Source organism: Palaemon carinicauda, chromosome 33 (assembly GCF_036898095.1).
Source record: "Palaemon carinicauda isolate YSFRI2023 chromosome 33, ASM3689809v2, whole genome shotgun sequence".
In the NCBI taxonomy this organism is placed as follows: domain Eukaryota; kingdom Metazoa; phylum Arthropoda; class Malacostraca; order Decapoda; family Palaemonidae; genus Palaemon; species Palaemon carinicauda.
The window spans coordinates 5,100,701-5,126,822 of record NC_090757.1 but is presented as its reverse complement, the minus strand read 5'-3'; the positions used below and the strand labels follow the sequence as shown (position 1 = coordinate 5,126,822).

Here is a 26,122-nt window from a genome sequence, read left to right as displayed (position 1 = left end):
GGTAGCACTTGAGAGAAACCCTGGCTACTCACCTGTCATAGAATTGCCACTCTAGTCTTTGGTCCTAAGTAAATACCATTGCACTCCTATTTTGACTGTTGGGTCTTGCGCTTGTGATAATTGTTGGTCTTTTATTTTTTTTGAGAGATCTCGCTAGTTAGAAGTGCACTGAAAGGTAAGCATGTGTGGAAGTGAAATTTGTTACTATGAGGAAAAAAAAATTGAAATCTTATGTTATGTGATAGATTGACCCCCATTGAGTGTTCGTACACTTCATGGTAGTTTCTCTGCATCTTGAGGCAATAATTGCTATTATTATTATTATTATTATTATTATTATTATTATTATTATTACTATTATTATTATAGGAATGCAGATATAATTGCTGTTGCAGGTGTTGAGGTGCCAGTGATGGGAGATGGGAATGAGAGAGAGATTACAAGAGGAGGAAGTACTGTAACTAGATGAAACGAGAACAGGAAAAGCACCTGGTATGAATGGTGTGAGGGCTGAGATGCTAAAGGAGGGGTGTGCGACTATACTTGAATACTTGGTGAGATTGTTTAATATATGTTTTTTGTTGTCAATGGTACCAGTGGACTGGGTGTGTGTGAGTGTATTGTTCCAACATACAAAGGTAAGGGAGATGTGCATGAGTGTTGTAATTCAAGGGATATTACTTAGTTTTGGTATGGTTGGAATAGTATATAGCAGAGTGCTAATTAGTAGGATTTTTACAGTTAGGCAGATATGTTAGAAATATTTAGCAAAAGGTCAGGAGGTGTATGTTGCATTTATGGATCTGGAGAATGCTTATGATAGAGTTGATAGGGAAGTGATATGGAATGTGATGAGATTATGTGGAATTGGTGGAAGATTGTTGCAGCAGTGAAGCGTTTATACATAGGCAGTACAGCGTGTGCTAGGATAGGAAATGAAGTGAGTGGTTTCCGTTTCCAGTGAGAGTGGGACTGAGACAGGGATGTGTGATGTCGCCATGGTTGTTCAATTTGTTTGTTGATGGAGTTGTGAGAGAGGTGTATGCTTGAGTGGTTTTTTGAGGATTGAAACTGATGAATCAGAGTGGATCATGAGTGGAAGGGGAATCAGTTGTTGTTTGTGGATAATACAGTATTGATTGCAGACTTGAAGGAGAAGCTAGGTCAATTAGTGACAAAGTGTGGGATGGTGTGTGAGAGAAGGAAGTTGGTGAGAGTTAATGTGGGTAAGAGTAAGGTTATGAGATACACGAAAAGGGAGGATGATGCTAGGTTGAATATCATGGTGAATGCAGAGTTACTTGAGAGGAAATAGATCAGTTCAAGTACTTGGGGTCTGTTGTTGCTGCAAATGGTGGAGTGGAAGTAGATGTACGTCATAGAGTAAATGAAGAATGTAGCTGCAAATGATGGAGTGGAAGTAGATGTACGTCAGAGAGTGAATGTAGAATATAAATTGTTAGGGGGCAGTGAAGGGAGTGGTAAAGAATAGAGGGTTAGGAATGAATGTAAAGAGAGTTATGTATGAGAAAGTGATTGTACCAACTGAGATGTATGGCCATCTGCTGAAGAAGGTGATGAGTGCAAGAGTTGATGGGGGAAGTATAAGAGGAAGGCCAAGGTTTGGGTGGATACATGAAGTGGAGGAAGCTGTAGGTGGTAGAATAGATGTGAGAGAATGAATGAATGGCGAGCGATTGTGATGCAGTTCCTATGGGCCCTGCTGCTTCCTTCAATTGCCTTGGTGACCACTGAGGTAGCAACAGTAGGGGATTCAGGATATGGAACTCCATTTGTGGTGGATAACTGGGGAGGGTGGGCTGTGACACCCTAGTAGTACCCGCCAAACTCGGCTGAATCCCTCATCAGCCTGGGAGGAGCTAAGAAAAGAAAAGTCCCCCCCCTTTCTTTTTATGTCGACTACCCCTCAAAATTGGGGAAATGCCTTGGTAGATAGAATTATTATTATTACTAGCCAAGCTACAACCCTAGTTGGATAAGCAGGATGCTATAAGCCCAAGGGCTCCAACAAGGGAAAATGGCTCAGGAAGTAAATAAACTGCAAGAGATGAAATGAACAATTGAAGTAAAATATTTTAGGAACTTTGGTAACATTAAAATAGATAATTCATATATAAACTATAAATTTTCAATATTAAACTTACCCGATAATCATGTAGCTGTCAACTCCGTTGCCCGACAGAATTCCACGGAAGGGATACGCCAGCGATCGCTATACAAGAGGGGGGTGTACTCACAAGCGCCACCTGTGGCCAGGTACTGCAGTACTTCTTGTTGACACCACTTCAATTTTTCCTCTGTCGTGCTTCCGGCAAGACGTTCATGGATACGCTTATAATTTTGGAGTCTTGTTCACGGTTTTTGGTGAAGTATTGCTCTAAGATTTCAGCTTTCGCTATTCAGGAAGTTTTATTATTAGCTTAGCTAGCTTTTGGAATTAATTTGATTAATTATGGTGACGAAGAGAGTATGAACTCTCTTTCACCTTTAAATGGCCGACCCTTCCCTTAGACGGAAGTGTTGGTGTCTAAGAGAGTATAGACTCTCTTTCTTAATTTTGCTTAACAAAAGTTATAGATTTATTTTATATCTCTCCGCCTTTTATAGGCCTCTTCGATTAACTTCCTTTTTTATAAATTTATTAAAATTAATTTTTATATTTGTTTATATTCGACCTTTCCTAATAGTAGGCGGTCTTTTCTTGTACCGAAGTTAATTAACATTGAGCCCGTCATTTCGGTTTTACCTGTTAACATATTATGCTATTTTAATGTTTTTGAAAGAATTTCTTTGATAGTCTCGTACTGTTTCAAAGTTGAACTAACGTTTTGTTTTGTCTCTGCAGTTGTTGACGTTCAGAACGTTCAACTTGCGCTCTATCGTTACGATAGAGAGAGAATTTTCACGGTGTCACGTTGCAGTAAGAGTAAACCGTTTATAGCGTTTTGTTCATTCTTTCTTAGCTTAATGGTTTTAATTCTAATAAAGGAACTTTTTATTTGGGAAATCTTTCAGTTTTTTTCCTTTAACAATAATATGTTTTAACGAGTATATATGATTGGGCTCTTCGCTCAGGTTCTAAGTCAATAGAGAGAGAGAGAGAGAGATAGAGACGGAGGGAGAGAGAGCTGGATAAACGTTTCGTTCAAGCGAGTTACGTTGTTATCGTTTTTGCTCTTCTCCCTAGTCTCTTTAGGGGAAGAAGGTAAACGTTTCTAGAGTTTATTCTTGTTCTCAAGCTTTATGCGGTGAGAGATTTTAAACGTAGTTTATTTGATCTAGTGTTTAGTCTCTTTCCAGCCACTGAATTTTTTATCTTTCATAAGATTTTTCTGTTACATTGTAATTCTGTTTTCGCAATTACTAACTTTTAAGGAAGGATAGAATTGCGTGTTTCAGGTACAAACCACTTAAAGTTTCGAGTTCAGTGAAATAAGTGCAAACAGAAATTCAAAAGTGATAAGTGATTAGCGCAAAGTGTGTCAGTGTTGTGCGTGAGGGTACTTCTGTGCGTGCCAGTCGTCCTCCCAGTCCGGGACCTCTTGCAAGCTCCCAAGCCCAGGGGAGAAGCAATGTCGAAGGGCAAAAGGGTTCGGCAGGCCTTGATCGGCGCACAGAAGTATCCTCGGTGGTTGCGGGCGTGTCTTACAGAGACCGTCACTCCCACCCGCAGACGATTGAGCCCTTATTTTACTCGTCTGCAGAAGAAATTTCGGGGAGAAAACGCTGGACTCAGGTCTCAAGACCTCTTAAACGTAAAGTCCAGACCTCTAGAGTTCAACAACCCGGATGCAGTCATTGGGTTAGCTCTGACTCTCCGCAGTCATCAGGTGACTGCACACCTCCTAAGAGAGGTAAGGTGATGCTGCAACAGACCTCATCTTCTGTTAAGGCTTTGCCTCAGCAGACCTTAGCGTCTGCCGACCCCAAGATGACTTTGCTGCAGTCCATGCAGTCACAGCTTGCGGTCTTAATGCGTGAGTGTCAGGCTGAGAAGGTTACACCTCCTCCTGCGATCGCTCCGCCTCACCGCAGTCCAGTCTGCCAGGCGTACGATGTTGAGGTTCCTCAGGATACCTTACCGCGTACTGAGTTGCCAGTTACCAGCGGTGTGCAGCAACCTCCGCCTTCCTTAAGGCAACCTCAGCAATGGGAGCAGGAATCTTATGCCTTACTTCCTCCGCTTCCGCTTGCGGTTCCACCAGCGAGGCAACAATCTCTTGAGGTACGACAACCTCTTCCATCAATGAGGCAGCCACCTCAGCACTCGCTGCAGCGACCTCAACCCTCCTCAAGGCGAGAGCCTCAACTCCTTAGGCTAGCACCTCAGGAACCTCAACTCGCGAGACAAGAACTGCGTTCTGCGCAGCCGCTACCTCAACTCTCGCAGCTCACACCTCAGGAACCTCAACTCGTTCCTCAGGAACCTGCTACTGCGCATCCGCAACCCTTACAGCAAGCGCAACTCTTGAGGCAGCAACCTCATGCTATGAGTCAGCCACCTCAACGCATGCATCTGCCACTTTCTCCTCAACTTGAGCCTCTTCCCATTCAACTTGGAAATAACAAATGACAATAATAACACCTCATTACTTTCATAACTTGCATTTGTAATCATATACATGTATGCCTACACAAACATTATGATAATGGAGGTTATTTGTATTACTTATATAAAAATATATATGTATTCCTTGCAATATATTTTTAACAAAGTCGCAAAATATGGCAAAAATATCTTCAAAACAAAAATGAATCATGAGTTATGAATGTAAGGTAAATATTATGTTGATATTAAAACCCCATGCAAGCATGCATGAAGTAATGCAGTGTTGCCAACAGGGCGAGTTTCCCTTTCCTGAGGTGAAGTAGATTATAGTACATTTAGTGCAGCTTAATTCTACGATTATCATGCCGGCTATCAAATTCATCAACAAAACAGTCTAAATCAATTCCCTCGGCACGTGCACTTTCAATGGACAGTAATGCGATATTACTCACTCTAGCACTGGTCATGGAATTTCTGAGAAATGTTACACGCCATGCAACACGCTCTGCTTACCTTACAGCATGCTCTACATACAGCATGCTCTGCATACAGCATGCTCTGCATACAACATGCTCTGCATACCTTACCGCATGCTTCTCAGTCACACATCTTTGGTTGTTGCCAACTCACTAGACTGTCAAGCAGTTTCATAACGTTGCCTTCTAGTCTGCTGCTTTTGCACCAGTGAAACCCTCACTGAGAGAACTTAGCTTTTCTCGGATATGGTCCCTGTAGATGAGAAAGTGCTTTTCTCCCTCCTTCTGATATTCCCTTGAGGACTCTGTCATTTGGAGAGGAGCCTTTAGCTGCGTAGCCTCATATGGACTTTTATTTAAGCATAACATGCTTCCAGGGAAGGTAATGGTTCCACTTCAGTCGCTAACCCCGTCTGTTACCACACCTGCTCCCATAGACCTTGAGCTGTGTTGCAAGACATGCAGTCCAAGCTTAGTCCTTGTTAGAGGATTTTTTGTTTACGGAGTCAGTGTGTCACTGGGAAGACGTTCAACAACCAGCAGAAGTGACTTGTTGTGACGCAGTGCGGCAACCTCAGCAACCCGATAAGGAGTTGTCTGTATGACCCAGACAGTCTAGACAGCTTCGGGTTGTCACTGTACTTCCTCGCTTCCCCATGGTTGACAGTTCACAGACTGTGCAGCAGTACCATGATCTTGTGTCCGGCTCCGTCAGACGACTGGCTTTTAAGAGCTCCCACAAGTCGTCGCTGTCTGGAGATTCTCAGATGGTCTATGGATCTGACCAAGGAACTGGGCCTCCTGGTCAATTTTGAGGAGTCTCAGCTCGTCCCATCCCAGACCATTGTCTCCCTGGGTATGGATCTTCAGAGTCGAGCTTTTCGGGCTTTTCCGTCGGCCCCAAGGATCTTCCAAGCCCTAGAATGCATCCAGAGCATGCTGAGAAGGAACCGATGCTCAGTCAGGTAGTGGATGAGTCTAACAGGGACACTTTCATCGCTGGCCCTGTTCATCGTGTTAGGGAGACTCCACCTCCCCCCCTTCAGTATCATCTAGCTGCTCACTGGATAAAGGACATGACGCTAGAGACGGTCTCAGTTCCTGTTTCCGAAGAGAGGGGGTCTTCTCTCGCGCGGTGTAAGAACAGCTTTCTTCTCAAGGAAGTCTACCTTTGGCTGTTCAGAAACCCGACCGCCGTCTCCTCTCGGACGCATCAGACACGGGCTGGGGTGTGACTTTGGACGGACAGGAATGCTCGGGAACATGGAATCAGGAGCAAAGGACACTTCACATCAATTGCAAGGAGTTGTTGGCGGTTCTTCTGGCCTTGATAAACTTCAAGTCCCTCCAGCTTAACAAAGTGGTGGAGGTGGACTCTGACAACACCACAGCCCTGGCTTACATCTTCAAGCAGGGAGGGACTCTTTCGTGAAGTTGTTCTAGATCGCAAGGGACCTCCTCATCTGGTCTAAGATCGAAAGCTCACGCTGGTAACGAGGTTCATTCAGGGCGGTATGAATGTCATGGCAGATCACCTCAGCCGGAAGGGTCAGGTCATCCCCACAGAGTGGACCCTTCACAAGAATGTTTGCAGCAGACTTTGGGCCCTGTGGGGTCAGCCAACCATAGATCTGTTCGCTACCTCGATAACCTAGAGACTCCTGTTGTATTGTTCTCCGATTCCAGACCCAGCAGCAGTTCACGTGGATGCTTTTCTGCTGGATTGGTTCCATCTCGACCTGTATGCATTCCCGCCGTTCAAGATTGTCAACAGGGTACTTCAGAAGTTCTCCTCTCGCAAAGGGACACGGCTGACGTTGGTTGGCTCCGCTCTGGCCCGCGAGAGAATGGTTCTTAGAGGTACTGCAATGGCTGGTCGACATTCCCAGGACTCTTTCTCTAGGAGTGAACCTTCTACGTCTACCTCACGTAAAGAAGGTACACCCAAACCTCCACGCTCTTCGTCTGACTGCCTTCAGACTTTCGAAAGACTCTCAAGAGCTAGGGGCTTTTCGAAGGAGGCAGCCAGAGCGATTGCCAAAGCAAGGAGAACATCCACTCTCAGAATCTATCAGTCTCAAGGGGAAGTCTTCCGTAGCTGGTACAAGACCAATGCAGTTTCCTCAACCAGTACCACTGTAACCCAGATTGCTGACTTCCTGTTATATCTAAGGAAAGTAAGATCCCTTTCAGCTCCTACGATCAAGGGTTACAGAAGTATGTTGGCAGCGGTTTTCCGCCACAGAGGCTTGGATCTTTCCACCAACAAAGATCTACAGGACCTCCCTAGGTCTTTTGAGACCTCAAAGGAACGTCGGTTGTCCACTCCAGGCTGGAATCTAGACGTGGTCCTAAGGTTCCTTATGTCATCAAGATTTGAACCTCTCCAATCAGCCTCTTTTTAGGACCTCACATTAAAAACTCTTTTCCTCGTGTGCTTGACAACAGCTAAAAGAGTAAGTGAGATCCACGCCTTCAGCAGGATCATTGTTTTCACATCTGAAACGGCTACATGTTCCTTGCAGCTCGGTTTTTGCTAAACGAGCTTCCTTCACGTCCTTGGCCTAAGTCGTTCGAGATCCCAAGCCTGTCCAACTTGGTGGGGAATGAACTGGAGAGAGTACTTTGCCCAGTTAGAGCTCTTAGGTACTATCTAAAAAGGTCTTAACCTTTACGAGGACAATCAGAAGCCTTATGGTGTGCTATCAAGAAACCTTCTTTTCCAAGTTCTAAGAACTCAGTTTCTTACTATTCAGGCTTCTGATTAGGGAAGCACATTCTCATCTGAAGGAAGAAGACCTTGCCTTGCTGAAGGTAAGGACACATGAAGTGGGAGCTGTGGCTACTTCAGTGGCCTTCAAACAGAGCCATTCTCTGCAGAGTGTTATGGATGCAACCTATTGGAGAAGCAAGTCAGTGTTCGCATCATTCTATCTCAAAGATGTCCAGTCTCTTTACGAGTACTGCTACACCCTGGGACCATTCGTAGCAACGAATGCAGTAGTAGGCGAGGGCTCAGCCACTACATTCCCATAATCCCATAACCTTTTAACCTTTCTCTTGAATACTTTTTATGGGTTGTACGGTCGGCTAAGAAGCCTTCCACATCCTTGTTGATTTGGCGGGTGGTCAATTCTTTCTTGAGAAGCGCCGAGGTTAAAGGTTGTGATGAGGTCCTTTAGTATGGGTTGCAGCCCTTGATACTTCAGCACCTTAGAGTTGTTCAGCCTCCTAAGAGGAACGCTGCGCTCAGTAAGGAAGACGAACTTATTTAAGGCAGAGTAATGGCTCAAGTCGACTTCCTTACCAGGTACTTGTAATTTCATTGTTATTTTGAATAACTGATAATATGAAATACGGGATACTTAGCTTCTTGATATACATGTACACTGGTTTTCACCCACCTCCCTGGGTGTGAATCAGCTACATGATTATCGGGTAAGTTTAATATTGAAAAATGTTATTTTCATTAGTAAAATAAATTTTTGAATATACTTACCCGATAATCATGATTTAATTGACCCACCCTTCCTCCCCATAGAACCAGTGGACCGAGGAAAAATTGAAGTGGTGTCAACAAGAAGTACTGCAGTACCTGGCCACAGGTGGCGCTTGTGAGTACACCCCCCTCTTGTATAGCGATCGCTGGCGTATCCCTTCCGTGGAATTCTGTCGGGCAACGGAGTTGACAGCTACATGATTATCGGGTAAGTATATTCAAAAATTTATTTTACTAATGAAAATAACATACTTCGAAAAAACAGGAGGAAGAGATAAGATACAATAGTGTGCCCAAGTGTACCCTTAGGTAAGATTAATGTTATAGCCTTTTACAAGAAAATTGTTGGAGGCATCTCTCAAAAGATAGGTTTTCCTATATCAAAACCCCTAGATTTTTTGCATTTCCTAAACACTTTTTATTGCTTTCACCCCCTAAAACCTTCTTTTTTTTTTTCATTCATCTCTAGAGCTTTTATTTTTTGCAATCACCCTTAAATTTGAGTGGACATATTTGACAATGCAGACACTTGACATTGTACAGTATAGTTTATTATTTTGGTTGAGATATCTTCCTTGAAGATATATTGATGAATTTTTCAACCTTTGCTTTCTGACTAATTTTTACTTGCAAAGCATTTAATACCAGTTACTGTATTTTTTATCGAGCCACTGGTGTCCTTTGCTATACTCCTTTCTATGTTGACATTTGGCCATGGACTAAGAAGCGTGAAGTAAGAGATGATGAATGGAGAAGTATTGATTTAAAAGCTCAAGATAGAGACGACTGGCGAAATATAACCGAGGCCATTTATGTCAATAGGCGTAGGAGATGATGATGATGATGATTCTATGGGTATATGCTATGTTAGATTAAAGCATTATGGCAGTTACATAAGAATGTATGGCCAAGATAAAGAACACAATATCATTACATATAAAATTGCCTTTTTCCAATTAAGCCTTTTATTTCCTCGACTAATGAAGTTTGATATCCAAATTATCAGGTCTTTACTGCTTCCCAAACCTCTTAAGGAGATTCGTGTCAAAGGGCAGTACGATGAAGTTAAAGAAATCTCAGCAGCCCAAGGTGTCAAAATTGCAGCTCGTGATTTAGAAAAAGCTATTCCCGGACTTAGCCTTAAAGTAGCGTATCATGATGATGAGGTAGATATTATCAAAGAAGAAGTTGACAGAGAATTCCATTCTGCAATGCGCTCCATGAAGGTAAGTGGTAGCTAGATTTATTCATCTTTGTATTTTTACTTAATAAGTACATTTATTTTAATCACATTTTATTTTTCTATGATTTTTTAGGAAAAAATTGCTGTTTTTTTAATATGTTCCTTACAGAACAGTAAGATTTTTTATATCGCTCATCTTTGTGTAATTTTCAGTGGTTTGGTACTCAAGTATATGCAATGTTTCTGAGCTAAAATGTTTAGTAAGTCATCTGATATTCTTTCAGTGTAATGATGATTCCTGTCCTAAACTTATTTTGACTTACTGTATATGACATATAACTAAATTGTAAAATGGTGACACATCAGTTATCCTAGTGACATTTTTTTTTAGGTTAAAGTTTTTCATAGATTTATTTTATGCAATTATACTCAAATTTGATATATTTAATGTACAGTATACAGTAGTTGCAAATGATTTCCAGTTGCTTATGTTGAATTTATATTCTTATGACATTATTTGTAGCTAATGAACATGTTCATGTTAGACAAGGTTACGAATTTTCTTTTCATTTCTAGGTAAAAGAAAGAGGAGTTTATGTTCAAGCATCAACTTTAGGGGCTTTGGAAGCACTACTTGAATTTTTCAAAACAAACTCAGTGCCTTATTCAGGTATCCGCGTAGGTCCAGTAGTAAAACGTGATGTCATGCGTGCAGCTGCCATGCTGGAGCATGATCCTATGTATGCTGTAATTCTTGCTTTTGATGTGAAGGTTGAAAAAGATGCGCAAGACTTAGCAGATAAGGTATTGTAATTCTTAAAATTGGAAGCTTGTTGTAACATTGAAATTGTTGTCATAATTAGTTTATATAAAATTCTTTCAAATCCTATTACTCTTCTGTATTGTACTTTGATTATTATAGTAGTTTGTTCCTACACAAATACAAATGATTGACCTTTAATAGGAGTATGATGTTAGTGAAGCAGGATTGGCTGTTAAAATTTAACAGTTGGTAGGTGGCTGCGAAGCCTGACCCACCTGTCAGTCAAGCTAGACACCCTATTTTGATTTCGACCACAAGTGGTACACTCATACTCTTACTGCTTCAAATTTAATCTTTTTGCATTCTTTTTTAGATAAATGGATAAGCTGTTGGGTCTGGGTAAACCTGATTAATTGATTAAAAGTAAAAGGGTTTTTAGTTGTTTCCTGGATATGTTGCAAATGTGTGACAGGTTTATATTCAAACCTACCATTATCTCATCATCCTTGTGCATTTTGTTGGCCATATGACTTTGTAGTCATCCCCTGGAACCAAAAAAATGTCTCCTGAAGGAATTGCTTACACCTATTTCCAAACTCCCAAGAGCACCTGATTCTGGTTGGTTGGAGGCAGAGAATCCCATGAATGAGTGATGATCTTGCTTACAACTGTGGTTCCTATGAAAGTGGCTTCAATAGTCATTGATCGACATTTTGGAACCTCTCAAGGATCAAAGACCTCATTAAAGATGCCTATGTTTGGAACTTAATCACTTCCTTTGAACAAAGTGAATTCTCAGATCTCTTGGCCCAAGAATTTATTGTGGTATGTCTAGCAACATCCTGCCCCCCGCGCTCTATTGGTTGAGAAATTCTGTGTGCCTGAAGGTGCAAGCCCATTTCCTTTTCCTCACTAATATCACAGTTTTTATGTGCACTTTGGTTTTGTCTGATGAGTCTTAAGACTGTGGGTATTGTCTTCTTAGCTCTTTACTCTGGTTTTGGTTCAATTTCCTTGGAGAAATTCATTACACATGTGTTTTCAATGTCCAGCAGAAAGTGATCTTCCTTTCCCATCTTATTCCCGTGGAGCAAGAGTTATAGGAAAAACTTCCATGGAGGCTGAATGATTAAAATCCCACCAGGGAAGGTACACGCAACTCCCCATCTTGGATGTTTCTGTTTGAATCTGCATACAAGCAGGGGTGGGACGCGCATTTGAAGAATCAAGTGCTTTGGAGGTAGAGTTCCCAGAAGAAAATTGCCTACATATCCTGTTGTAAATGCATGAAATATTCCTAGCACTGCAAGCTTTTCAACAAAGTTTGATGCTTTACAACACTACAGTCGTAACTTTTGTCAACAAACAAGGAGGGACTGTCTTATACAGTCCTTGAATAATGCTATAGAGCTGTCAGCAATGTTCATTCCTAACAAGAGGAATGTTCTAGCTGACACACACTGCAGGTTGTAAGTTTAGAGTGGTCCTCTCCTTGTCCATACTCTCGGGGGATCAGAGGTGATTGATTTTTTCGCTACATTGCTAAACTGGAATATCCCAATTTTCAGAATGATGAGAAAGGTTTGAGGTCACTTTCCAACATCCTGGGATCACCTGTACTCCTGTGCATATTGCCCCTGATCCTCTTGATTTACAGAGGATCAACGGAGTGCTGATCACGCCAGGTGTCAGGAGGCCCCTGGGATTCTGATATGTTAGCCTTTTTAGTAGAGTTCCAGAGAGAACTACCCCTTGGAAAAAAAATTCTCGTCTGCCACACCTTGAGAGATACCTCCATTCCTGAAACTTGTTTGCACTCCTCGATTAGAGACTATAGCATTTTCTATGAGCGAAAGGCTTTTTGCAAGAGACTTAAAAGATGTCTGGGGAACCTATGATGGCCCTCTGCAGCTTTCTTCCAAGGAAGTGGACTTTTTTCTACAATTGCTGTCAATGATGGGGTACTTCTCTAATCTTAGCTATTCTAGCGTAGTTTTTGAGATTTCTTTTCTTTGTCTTTGTCAAGAGAAGAACCTCTCGGTTGTGGATGGAAGAGGCTACTGCTCAGCTTTGAGCAAAGCCCTTTGAAGAAAGACCTTTTTGTCAAGTTGAGGATATCTCTGTCCATAGGGAGCTTCAAGCAGTCATTCCTACCCCAGGACCTCAGTCCTTGGAGTGATATGTGACCAGTGTTATTAAGTCTTATGCATGCCCCATACAAGCCTTTGAGATGAGCATCAGGAAAAAATCTGACTGAAGGTTTTTTGGTTATTGTAGCTTTAGGGAAGTGAGTTGGGAAGTGATTCACATTTTGTATGTACAGTAACTAATTCAAAAGGATGAAAGAAAATCTCCTTGGCGTGTTCTCGAGTTTGTGACTGAGACCATGATTCCCACGATACCAGATTCAATTCTCCATCTCTTCTCAGGAGGCATCCAAAGGGCATCAGAATGACTGGCTTCACTGTCAGACAGGGGCTCCATGTTGCTATTTTAAAAAGACTTGGTGCTTCAGGTCTGTGTTCCCAAGACTTGTTAGCATGGGAAGGATAAAGAGAAAGATATCCAGGAACAGTTTCTTTCTGGTTTTGTGACTCCATTACATGTGCCTACTGTATACCTCAAACAGTGAAGGGGTTGGAGGCTAAACTCTGGGAGGGACTCCCTTATTTAGGGATATTGGGTCCTCCTTAGCTCGCAGGAATGTGTCAGTGGCTAAGAATTAAGACAGTCGGCTAGGTAGTAGGTTGGCCAAGGCACCAGCCACCCGTTCGAGATACTACCGCTAGGAAGGTTATTTAGTCCTTTGACTGGCTAGACAGTATTACATTGGATCCCTTTCTCTGGTTACTGCTCGTTTCGTCTTTGTCTAGCATATTCTTTACTCATTCTTCTCTTTCCTCATACGCTTGACAACACTGAAATTATCAAACAATTCTTATTCTCTGAAGAGGTTAACTACTTCACTGTAATTGTTCAGTGGCTACTTTCCTCTCAGTAAGGGTAGAAGACTCTTTAGCTGTGGTAAGCAGCTCTTCTAGGAGAAGGACACTCCAAAATCAAACCATTGTTCTGTAGTCTTGGGTAGTACCATAGCCTCTGTACCATGGTCTTCCACTGTCTTGGGGGTACACTCGGGCACACTATTCAGTCTTGTTTCTCTTCCTCTTGTTATTTTGAAGTTTATATCCTCTTATTATTTTCAAGCTTTTATAGTTTACATGTGAAAGATTTATTTTAATGTTGTTACTGTTCTTAAACTTCTCATGGTTTTTCCTTATTTCCTTTCCTTACTGAGCTATTTTCCCTGTTGGAGCCCTTGGGCTTACAGCATCCTGTTTTTTCAACTAGGGTTGTAGCTTAGCAACTAATAATGATGATAATAATAATAATAGTAATAATAATAATAATGCAGATTTCCTTTACCTCTCACTACCTGTAGAAGTATACCAACAGGTCCTTGGGAACTTTCACCCATGTTCCCGCAGTGAGCGCTCATCAGTTTATATAGCCGGTCTAATTCTCTTGTGACAAGATGCATATTGTTTAAAGGCGGGTTTACACAGTTGAATGGTTCGTTAAACACGGTTCGATAGACAAGAGTTTGAAGTTATGTTCGATCGTGTGAATGGGGTATTTGGTTGTCGAACGGTTTGAAGAATGTCTGTTCTCGCCTGACTTTTGTGGGCGGGGCTTCAATATCCACAAAACGTGTACATTTGTGGCTGACCCCATCTCTTCAAACCGTTTGACAAACAGGTTTGACAACCACTGTTCGATCTTGTAAACCCTGCTTTAGATAGCTGTTTTGTCATAAACCTAGAATGAAAGGTAGAAGAACTAGCCTTTTACAATTATTTCTTCTCCATGGCTGCTATGAATTGGACTAAATGGTAGATGTAGGGGAGCTTCATAACTGAATAACCTTTCTTTTTAGACAAGATTCTTTTGAGAAGGATCTGTCCCCCATTCTCCAAGACTTGAGGATAGATAAAATGTATTTAATCCCTATTCTTTGATGTGTATACATTCAGACAAACATTCTGTACCCATGACCCATCATAATTTACTTTTGGTATGGGTCCAATGTAATGCCTGTGTCATATATATGCTCATATTGTTATGAGGTTGGCAGGAGTCATCAACTTTACTCCTATGCAGGATCAGGTGCTCTGGCATTTCCTGGAAAAGTTAAACCAGCTAGATTCTTGTTCACAGGGACTTCCGAAGGATGAGTCTCCTATTAACCCTTTTACCCCCAAAGGACGTACTGGTACGTTTCACAAAAGCCATCCTTTTACCCCCATGGACGTACCGGTACGTCCTTGCAAAAAAATCCTATAAAAATTTTTTTTTCATATTTTTGATAATTTTTTGAGAAAATTCAGTCATTTTCCAAGAGAATGAGACCAACCTGACCTCTCTATGACAAAAATTAAGGCTGTTAGAGCAATTTGAAAAAAATATACTGCAAAATGTGCTGGGAAAAAAATAACCCCTTGGGGGTTAAGGGTTGGAAATTTCCAAATAGCCTGGGGGTAAAAGGGTTAAAAGACGAGGGTTTGTATTCATGTAGTAATAAATTTCCAAAGTATTTTGTGATTTTTGTAGCGATACAAACCTGAGTCCTTCAAGTTACACATCCTGCCCCAATCACCCTGCAAGTCTTAGGCCTAAGGTCAAAAATGAGAGTCTAGCAGACTGGCAGGTGGGTGGGCTTCCCTGCTTATAAAAATGTTCTTATTTTAATATATATTTTAATAGATCTGCTCACTTTACATAAAAATTTGTGATTTATAGTTCTACTAACTTTACAGGAAGGAGTAAAAATATTCTCAGAAGAGACTATATATCATCTTGGAGACAGATATGTCGAGTATCTTAAAGAATACAAGAAGAAAAAGCAAGATGAATTCCGAAGTATTGCAGTATTCCCCAGTCGATTAAAAATTATACCAACTGTAAGTACTCTAGTTAATTCTATTTATTGTAAAAAAAAAAAATTTTGGAGGGTTATTTTCCTTTTAATATTGATATAATGTGTATAACTACTTATGATTTTATCTTGCTAAGTGATTTGCCCCCCGTTAATATTGGGTAAGATTTGTAATTAGGAATGCATGTAGTATAATTCCTTGATAGTAGTAAGTACATACTGATTTATCCATTGATAGTATCTATTATTGCTCTATCTTACATGTTCGTAAGAGTTGCCTTTCATGCACCCGAAATCTAATGCTTACTCCATTTTTTAGTTGTTCTAGTTGCACATGTTCATTATCCTTCCTTTCAGCTTTAATGTCCCTTCTTTGTCGTTTTTCATTTTCTTTTTTTATACTTATGTTATCTTTTTATAACTTACACATCCAGTTTCATTTTTTTAAACCTTACATAACCAGTTACATATTTTTTTTTCATACCTTACCCATCCAATTTGGTTGCTTCTCATGTATTAAATTTTATATCATGTAACTGTACTTGTTGTATTGGACTATTTAATACTTAGGTGTTCTTTTCTTACTGTAATAACAGTTGCATTCTGGCTGTTCCTTTTTGTTTTCTTAAGAATTATGGTCTTTAGTAGCTATTTCTTCCTTTTATTTTAATGTCTAGTTAACTTTGGAAAATTTTTCCATATCTCATCATGATAAATACTGAATTTTATAAAGAAGTAATATGCAGAGAAAAAGATTTTACTTTACAGTTTACAGAAAAGTAATTAGATGGTCATATAAATAAAAAAATTAAATGACCAAAGCAAGTAATATTCAGTAATATAGAAATATTTAAAGATTTTAAAATACTACAAAATGTTAATCAGTAATGCCTACAAATTTGGAAAAGCAGACAAAACAATTAGAATGTGGTGTTTAGTATAGGGACATTTAAGATGTAATTAAAAATGAAAGAATGAAAAGACAAACTCCATCAATTTATTTTTGGTAGTGTGTATATATACATGAAATATTATTACACTCATACTATTTACTTTTTTTTTCAGGCTATATTTAACAAACGTGACCCTATTGTATTAGGAGTTAATATTGAGGCTGGAGTTTTAAGAACAGGAACACCTCTATGCGTTCCATCGAAAGAGGTACTGTATTTTAATTTTCGTCAAATAAATTTCTGTATATAAGCAGCACGTCAATTTTTTTCTTTGCATGATATAATTCTTAGTCCATAAACAGTGTTCATGTGAATAGCAAATAACTTTTTTTTGCATTCCAGACTTGAATTCTATATAACTTCCTTTGCTTATAGGCTATTGTATAATTGGTGCACTCTTCATGCAGTGCATTGTGGTCATTACCAAAGGATCTATGCAGCATCCCAAGTTGCACACATTTTATGCCATTAACTATACCTCCATTCTTACATTGTTTCACCTTGCACACCAATCTCTAAAGTTGTACTTCATGAGCAACTGCAGGGCTCTCTCCAAGTTGTGCTCATCACTGAATAGCTTTCTCAGCCCCAGTGCTGGCCCATATGACCCAAATTCAATAAATTATCATCTTTAATTTACCATATTTTGTCATGCCTTATTACATGTCCAAATTTTGTGAAAGGTAAACATTTGTTCCTACACGAATGCAAACTATCATTCTTTAATAGGAGTATGATTTCAGCAAACTTGGAAATGGCTATTAAAACTTTTAACAAGGTGGTGGTAGTTGTTGGCGGGTGGAGGATACCCCCCCGCCTATCTGACAGGCAACTTGGTGCTCACTTTGATTTCAGCTATAGCACAGTACAGGCTTGCCCCTGTACTTCCTCAAATTCTGGATGTTTTAATGTTTGTCATTTTCTTTTATATTGAATTAATTTGCTGACCGATCGTTGGGTTCGAGGGATATTAAAGGAAGAAGAGAAAGATATGCTGTTGTTCTCTAGTTAAACTAAATAAAAGACACTGTTCTCCATCAAAGTCCTTCTTCCGGTTGGGCATGTTAAAATTCATTTCTTTGCTAGTGTGGCCTTATGACAATGATGACACTGAACTTGAAAATTGCCATACCTTGGGCATTCCTACATTGGAGCGCCCTGAGTGTTAATGGGAGACATACCACCCTTCTTCCCTAAAGCATCTTCCCGACCCCCGAGAGTTGCTAAGGGCTTATCACCTGGTAATGATGGCTCTTCAAAGAGACCGTGTGGTGTCTTCCCCCATGGAAGCATCATCATTGGCTTGTAAGACCTCATAGAATGTGAAATTCAAGTTCTTCTTTCTCCTCTACATCATCTTTAAACTTCATACTGACTTCTGTGAAACCAATAAATAGAAATCTTCATCATGGTAATTGTTTATGTGTACTCCGACCGATCTCTCCCCGTGTGTGGGTGGAGGGATGGTGCGATACAGAGAACCAGTGTCTTAGTATGTAGTAGTAACTCATGTGCCTGGTACCAGTGTTTGGTCTTAAATGGGATCAAGCACGATCACTGTCATTCAAATGGACCAAGCACGATCACTGTCATTCAAATGGACCAAGCACACTCACTATTAGTCTGGATAAAGGGTGTCGCCTTTCTTTCCCCTTCCCTGGATGATCGGCCATTCTTTCTTCTCTCTTTTAGGGGAAAAAGATAGAAGCAGTACTTGCCAAAGCGTATCCCATACCAGGAAGAAGTATATGCATGTGCAGCTACTGCTACTGTGCTTAGTCTCAGTCCGAGGTCAGTGAGTGCCAATAAACTATCCCACAGCAAGAAGAAGTATTGGCTTGGGCTGCTCTCAGTCTTGTATCAAATGCAGCACTCTTGACCAAACCTGCAATCACTACTATTGCTGACCCAAAGAAAATAGCATCTTCGTTCAAGAACACCGATTAGCCGTAGTTAGTGTGACTTAGATCAATCTCCCTGTGTATGTGTGGAAGGTGCTTATCAGGAACATACTCATCTCCAAGATGTATATCACTTAACCATGCGTTCGAGACAGCATGCATATTGTCTGTCATAATGGACACCGCCCTTTTCCCCTCCCTTCAGCATGTTCGAGGAACATCTCAGGATTTCCCTTAGTAAGATGACAACCGATGTGAAGCGGAACCTACATAGAGTTCTTGCCTCACGTGAGGGGCATAAGTATGAAGATGATACAAGGCCTTATCATCAGTCCCCTCTCACCTGTTCAGTGTGAACTCGAGGTCAGTTTCCACCTGCTCCGGTCACCGAGTGATCTGTCTTTCCATACTATCGGACACCATGCGCCTGTCCAGTGTCTTTATGGTCGCAGCATCTATCACCTGTTGTGTCACACCACTTCAGTCTACATGCTAAGATCTCCCAATGTGCAGAGATCCCTCCATGTACTGAGATCTTTATGCACGTTAACACCTGCCCACGACACAAGATCTTCCCATGCACAGAGATCTGTCAACATTATGAGATCTTCCTTCACTGGTGAAGCTCATTCCTCAGGGTGTCTCCACCAGTGATTGCACCAGTTGTGCCTGAAGCGTCGTTACTAAGGGCTTATCACCTGGTAGTGATGGCTCTTCAAAGAGACCCCTGTGGTGTCTTCCCTCATGGAAGCAGCATCATTGGCTTGTATGACCTCATAGAATGTGAAATTCAAGTTCCTCTTTCTCTTCTACATCATCATCTTTAAACTTCATACTATGACTTCTTACCATCTGGTTCCAGTTGAACAAGAATAGCCTGGTGGCAGAGCAATAAAAACCCCATCACGGGAACTCCTCACCTTCGGAATGCTGTAGTTCTATGATGTATTCAAGGAGGGATGGGGCACACACCTGAGGAATCGGTCCCATCTCAGGGATATGATACACTGAAGAAATGTACCTATATATCAACCTGCTGGATATGCAAGCAACATTGCTAGCATAAATTTAATAGGTCACTACGGTAGTTAGGAGCAAGTATTGTTCATGCATTACGTCAAGAAACTAGGGGCACCGTTGAACACACCCTTTGACAGTTAGCAAATCAGATGTACACTTTAATGGTGTAGAAGAGATGTCAGCAAGGGTTTCACAACACAAGATGAATGTTCGAGCAGATACATCGAGTTCTCATGGATACAGTAGAGTCAGAAGTGATCTCTACATCATTGCATGGCAAAAAGGCTGTTTACTTATGTCTGCTTGCCACTAAATTGAACAAGAAATTTTGTTTTCTGTTCTTCAGGCCCAGACTTGTCGGCAGTGTTTGAGGATGTCTTTTAATACCCCTGGGAACATCTAGACAAACATGCCTTCCCACTCGTATACCTAATTTGTCGATTGTTCAACAGACATTTGATGATAATGGGCTTGGGACAATAGACAAAATGGCATTCGGATCAGCCATTTTCCTCATCTACCTTTGTTGAGGAAGCTCCTTAGCCTCCGAGGGGGAAAGGTTATCACTCAGCCATGAACTAAGTTTTCAGATTAATGTGTAGTCCTTTCTTCTTCATGGGATTATTCAAGGCTTTCAAAGAGCTTTGAGTAGTCTTCCCCTACTCTGGAACTCCAAGCAGTAGAATGGAATGTGTTTAGAGTCTTTGGATATCTCAAGGCCTAGAGAGGGCCGTCAGATTGGGATCTGTCCCTCAAGACTGGCTTCTACAAACGTGGCCCTCAGTGAAGCGAGTGTCATGGCATTTCCTGTGTCACAAGTCCTTCTGAAGGGTGGAAGGTCACCCAGAACCCAGCTGTTCACGTCTTTGATTCCTTCCTCATTTCTTCTCAACAACGAGTGATAAGTGGGGAGGAGGATTACTAACCTCTGTCCTGTGAGGACACTATGACACTAACTTGAGGACTCAGAGTTTCAAGCAAAGCACCAGATTCTTTCTCAGCACTGGAAAGTATAAAGGGAAATGATCCAAGAATAGTTTCCTATTGCACTTCAGGGACAATCAGGCATGCTTATCCTGCAAGCAATGAGACAGAAGGACCATCCGGGATTCAAGTACATAAAGTCAGATATCATACCTACCTTAGTTCTCAGGAGGAACCTTGAAGGTCTTGCAGGTAGGAGTCTGGTAATGACAGGCAACCTTCTCTGCTCACTACCTTTGGGAATATAGCCACATGTCCTTGGATATCCTCACCCTTGGTTCTGTGGTAGTTGCACAACAGATTTTGTAGCAAAATCTAGCACCTTCACAGGATAAGAAACATGTCATCCAAGATAGCGGTCACTACTTAAGAGAAAGATTTGCTGGCCTTTTTTCCTCCTCTTTCTTCCCCTCCCTTTGGGTACAGTGGGTGTAGCATTGTGCTCTGGATCGGACACTAGATGTAGATAAGCTGCATAATCGAACAAGTTTGCTAAACAGACAAGATTTGTTTAGACATGGACATATCTTTCCCATCCATCTAGACAAAGGGAAGGATAGGAAAACTGTATGAAAACCATTTATTGTAAGTGACTGAGCATACATTTCTGTATCCTCTCCCATGACCATCTTCCAGTTACCAGCTAGGAACCTATTCCATTACCTGCTGCAAAGTCATGGCCAGGTCATTTGGAGGTTGATAGGAGTCCTCACTTTTGCTCCTGTACAGGTACAAGGGGCCTCTCATTTCAATGTAAAGCAAACCAGTCAGTTTGGAAATAGAGACTTCATTCCTCCTAAGTAATTTCATATTTAACGACAATAGTTTGTATTTGAGTAGGGATAAATCACTAATTTTTAAAGTAATAAAAGAAAGCAAAGAGGAGCAAGTCCAAGGAGTGGGTGAATTTCACAGTGCCCCGGAGCGAGCTGTTTAGGTTTACCACAGCCGCGGCCGCTTCCGGGTGGCTCCCTAGAGCCTCGCCTTCTGTGTCTCATCCTCCTACCTCCTCCTTCGGACCAGTCGCCCGGCAAGAGGGGTCGAACCGGGCCCCCTGTGTAGTGACTAACCCAACGGTGGCCCTGCTTCTTCTTCCCTTAGGAAGGATGTACGGATTATAAAGGAAGGCTTAGCGTCGACCACGGGCACCTTGGAGGCCTTCCTAAATCACCAAGGGCGCCCTTCGGTCCGCATGGATCCCCCATCCACGGAGTCCCCCGTGGAACAAGGTACTCCCATGACGGATACCTTCGTCCCCACGGGGCAGCCCATACCACTGGCAGACTCGTCCAGCGTTGCCTTTCCCACCGTCTCGGAGTACCCCCGTACGGAGGAACTGGTGACGGAAGACCTGGTGGAAGGAGGAGAGTGCTCGTCTGACGACATCTCCTCCTACCGTATGGTTCTGGCCCTAATTCGTCGGCATCACCGATTGGATGAACCTAAGCCCTCAGCTGCAAAGGCCATGCTCTCCGGACTGTCCAGAATGATCGACAGCCCGGTGCAACAAAAGCCTTCATTGTCTCTCCCTCTCGCTCCAGACGTGAAGTTGGGGATGGAACAAATAGATGAATACCTGGCAGGACTGGCAGAGGCCCCCAGAAGCCAGAGTTCCTCCAAGCTTCTTCCGGGCCTAAAATCACAGAAACGTTTTTACGTCCCAGAAGAGCATCGCGGTGGACCCCGTGCGGTAGAAGCAGCGGTGACCTCACTGAACCAGGGAGCCTCGGAAGACAGGGCCTCCACTGCCCCCGTGTGCTTTTCCCCATCAGAAGCCTCTATGATGGAGGACATGGCACAGGACCTTGTCTACCTGGTTGGATTGGTGGTCTTGCGCCTTGGTGGGGTTTCAGGCATCGCGTCCCATGACCTCTCCCTCCCGGACAATCAGGCCATGCTGAGGGAGCTAGTTAGTTCGGGAGGCAAGGCCTTTAAGTTTTTATCATCCCAGTCTCTGTCTGTGACTACGAACTGGGTTCTTAGGAAGAGGGATACGGTACTTAGCAAACTGGTGCGGAAGTTACCGGACAGAGAAGCGAGGAGACTGAGGAATTCCTCCGTGTGGGGAAATGACATTTTCCCCATCAATTTGGTGGAAGATACGATGGAGAAGGTGAGAGACGCGGACCCTAGGCCCTCCCCTATGAGGAAGTCCGGGTTTAGAAGAGCCTCAGCGGACATCCCTCACTCCTCCCAGGCCACCCCCTTGCTGCCTCGAAGAGAACCACCGTCAGCTCCTTGGCTTCAAGCCTCTCAGCAGCCCACCCGTAGGACCACAAAGGCCCTCAGTCAGTCTTCAGACCCTCCTAACTTTAGGAGAGGTCGCTCTGGCCGCTCCTCCAGAAGGAGGTAGGAAGAGAGGCCCCCTACTCCTACAGGAGACCCTAGTAGGGGGATGCCTCAGACATTTTTGGCAAGCATGTGCGGATCCCTGGACGGTGACGGTCCTGAAGGAGGGCTACAGACTCCTTTTCCTAAAAGAGCCTCCCCCTCTCATCCCAGCCCACCGGGCCGAGTGGCTGGTTCCAAAGAACCCCTTGAAGAGGTCGGCGCTACAGGAGGAAGTAGCGTCCATGATTGCCAAAGGAGCTTTAGAGACAGTGGAGAACCCCGGCCCGGGTTTCTTCAGCAGGCTCTTCCTTGTGGAGAAATCGACAGGAGGATGGAGGCCGGTCATAGACCTCTCAGCCCTAAACAAGTTCGTCTCAAAGACGGACTTCAAAATGGACACCCCCAAGACAGTGTTAGCAGCCTTGAGGGAGGGGGATTTCCTCATGTCCCTCGACCTCAAGGATGCCTATTTTCAAATCGCCGTGCACCCCTCCAGGAGGAAGTTCCTCAGAATCAAGTGGGAGTCCAGTGTCCTGCAGTTCAAAACCCTGTGCTTCGGCCTATCGACGGCTCCGCAGGTGTTCACGAGGGTTTTCACCACAATCTCGGCATGGGCGCACGAGAAAGGCATACGACTGATCAGGTACCTGGATGACTGGTTGCTTCTTTCTGCCTCAAGGGAACAACTGAAGGAGCAAGGCGTGATGTTGCTCGACCTCTGCAAGGGATTAGGGATCACGGTCAACCTAGGAAAGTCCCAACTAGTCCCCAGCACCAGAATGACTTATTGGGGATGGTCCTGGACACCCAGTTAGTAAGAGCCTTCCCCTCAGGGGAGAGGTTAGACAACCTGGAACATATCCTTCAACCCTTCCTGACGGGCCAACCCAGGAGGGCCAAGGACTGGCAGAAATTACTGGGTCACCTGGTTTCGCTGGAGAAATTAGTACCGCAAGGGAGACACAGGCTCCGCCCGGTACAGTGGAATCTGAAGGAATCGTGGACCCAAGGCAAGGAGCCCCACAAAAGAGTCACAGTCCTCCCGAAGACGCAAGAGACCCTTCTTTGGTGGAACTTCAGGTCGAACACAGAGAAGGGAATGCCCTTCGCCCCCGATCCCCCGGAGATGCTGTTCACGGACGCATCGAAGGAGGGTTGGGAAGCACACCTGCTAGGGGAATTGACAAAAGGGCAGTGGTCCAGCGAGGAGGCGTCTCTCCATATAAACATCCTGGAGATCATAGCGGTTCTGAGGGCGTGTCGACAGTTCGTACACTTCCTGCGAGGAAACACGGTGGCGTTAATGTGCGACAACGCCACAGTAGTGGCGTATGTAAAAAAACAGGGGGGCCTTTAGTCAAGAGTTCTATGCGCCCTAGCCACGGAACTGTTAGAGTGGACGACAGAAGAAGGGATAGAACTGACGGCAAGGTTCATCCCAGGAAAGAGGAACGTGATGGCCGACGGCCTCAGCAGGGCGGGTCAAGTGATAGGTTCAGAGTGGACCCTACATCCGGAGGTAGCTCGGGCAGTCATCCTAATGTGGGGCTCCCCAGTGATAGACTTGTTCGCCACACGTCTGAACGCCCAACTCCCCGTGTTCTGTTCTCCAGTCCCAGACCCGTCGGCAGCGTTCGAGGACGCCTTCCAACATCCCTCGGACGACCTCGATGTGTACGCCTTCCCTCCCTTCAGTTTGATCAGGCAAGTGTTAAACAGAGTGAGAGCGACGTCCAACCTGTCGATGACTTTGGTAGCGCCCTGGTGGCCAGAGAGAGACTGGTTCACAGACCTAAAAGAATTAGCTCTTCGTCCTCCTTGGCCGCTTCCGGACAGGCCAGACCTCCTGCGTCAACCTCACTTTCACAGGTGGCACGAAAACCCTCGATCCCTCCGCCTTCACGCGTGGAGGTTATCGAGAAGCTACTGAAGAAAGAAGGATACTCGTCGAGAACCGCGGCAAGGATGTCGGGTTACCTACGGCGTTCCTCGGCAGTAGTTTACCAAGCAAAGTGGGCAGTCTTCGTGAAGTGGTGTGCGTCCAAGAACATCAGGCCCTTAGGGGCGTCGATCCAGGACATTGCAGACTTTCTGGTGTACCTGAGAGACGACGTGGGCTCGTCTATTCCGGCCATCAAGGGAGTACGAGCAGCCCTAGGTCAAGTCTTCCTTCTTAGGGGCATTTACTTGGGAGCCTCGAGGCACATCTCTATGCTCATCTGCAGCTTTGAACAATCATGTCCCCCCCAGGAAGTAAGGGTTCCGCAGTGGAACCTAGCCAGAGTTCTCAAGGTTCTGTCAGAGCCACCCTTCGAACTTCTCAGGGACGTACTAGACAGAGAACTCACACTTAAAACAGCATTCCTCTTAGCCCTGGCCTCGGCGAAAAGAGTTAGCGAGTTACAAGGCCTCTCTTACGAGGTCTCACACTCCAAAGGGTGGAGAGAAGTTACCTTTAGGTTCGTCCCTAGCTTTGTGGCGAAGACACAGATCCCGGCATGTTGGGATCCTCGGTTTGATGGTTTTTCGGTGCCAGCCATCCCTCGCTCCGACAACCCGAAGGATCTACTCTTATGTCCCGTGAGAACAGTAAGGAAATATCTGGAGAGGACCGCAAAATTCCGCCCTCAGATCAAAAATTTATTCGTCTCGACAGGCCGGGTGAAGAAACCGGTCTCGAAGAACTCTTATCTCTTTCTGGCTGCGACAGGTGATAAAGAGGGCCTACGAGGCTTCTGGGACTCCTCTCCCAGGAAAACCAATACCACATGATATTAGAGGTCTGGGCACCTCCCTGGCCTTCGAGAAAAACATGGCTGTGGGAAAGATCCTGAAGGCAGGGACCTGGTCTAGACTGTCCACCTTCACGGAACACTAACTCAAAGATTGCTCGAGAAAATCCTTGGACAGATTTTCCATTGGCCCAATCATTTCGGCCCTTAAAGAGATCTAAGGTCATGGCCCCAGTGTAATCGGGGTGTTAATGCCAAGAGACACTAGTTCCTTCCTTAACCTTACCCCCCCCCTCTCAGCTCCTTTCCTTCCTTCCCCGGGCCGTACTGCCCAGGAAGATGTTGAAAAGACCTTAGTCACTTGAAGAAACGTCCTTCAAGAGAACATGCATCGGAGTTGGTTTTGAAAAGGTAAGCCATTAGACACTAAGTGAGTTTTTTGGATAGTTTCCCCTACTTTTCGTGCAGTTTTCTAGTGGTCGTAGAAGCAAAACCTCCTTAGAGGTTCCCTCTCTCGCGTGCCTCCCTGTCGGCTTCTGGTCCCTGCAGGACACTCCCACCTCCTAAAGTTTAAGTCTCCTAAGAAGGTAGTTCTAGGTAAGTAACCGTGTTGGAACAAATCACAAATTTTTAAGTAATTTGTATTTTTCCTAACATACTTACCTAGAACTACCTTCGGGTTATGGCCCACCCATCCTTCCCCGAGAACCTGCAGGGTCGAGTAGTACCTGTTCCAACGAAACTTACTGACGAGTCGACGACCTGAGCTAGTAC

At 43.6% G+C, this 26,122-nt stretch overlaps 1 protein-coding gene across 1 annotated transcript in view; it reads left to right on the top strand.

Moving 5' to 3' along the window:
* Nucleotides 1-26,122, top strand: part of LOC137626027 (eukaryotic translation initiation factor 5B-like) — a 64,446-nt gene that overhangs the window by 28,754 nt on the left and 9,570 nt on the right. The window contains exons 3-6 of the mRNA XM_068357112.1: nt 9,552-9,771; nt 10,305-10,532; nt 15,309-15,452; nt 16,493-16,588. Coding sequence (XP_068213213.1) covers nt 9,552-9,771; nt 10,305-10,532; nt 15,309-15,452; nt 16,493-16,588 — 688 coding nt within the window. The remainder of the gene's footprint in view (nt 1-9,551; nt 9,772-10,304; nt 10,533-15,308; nt 15,453-16,492; nt 16,589-26,122) is intronic.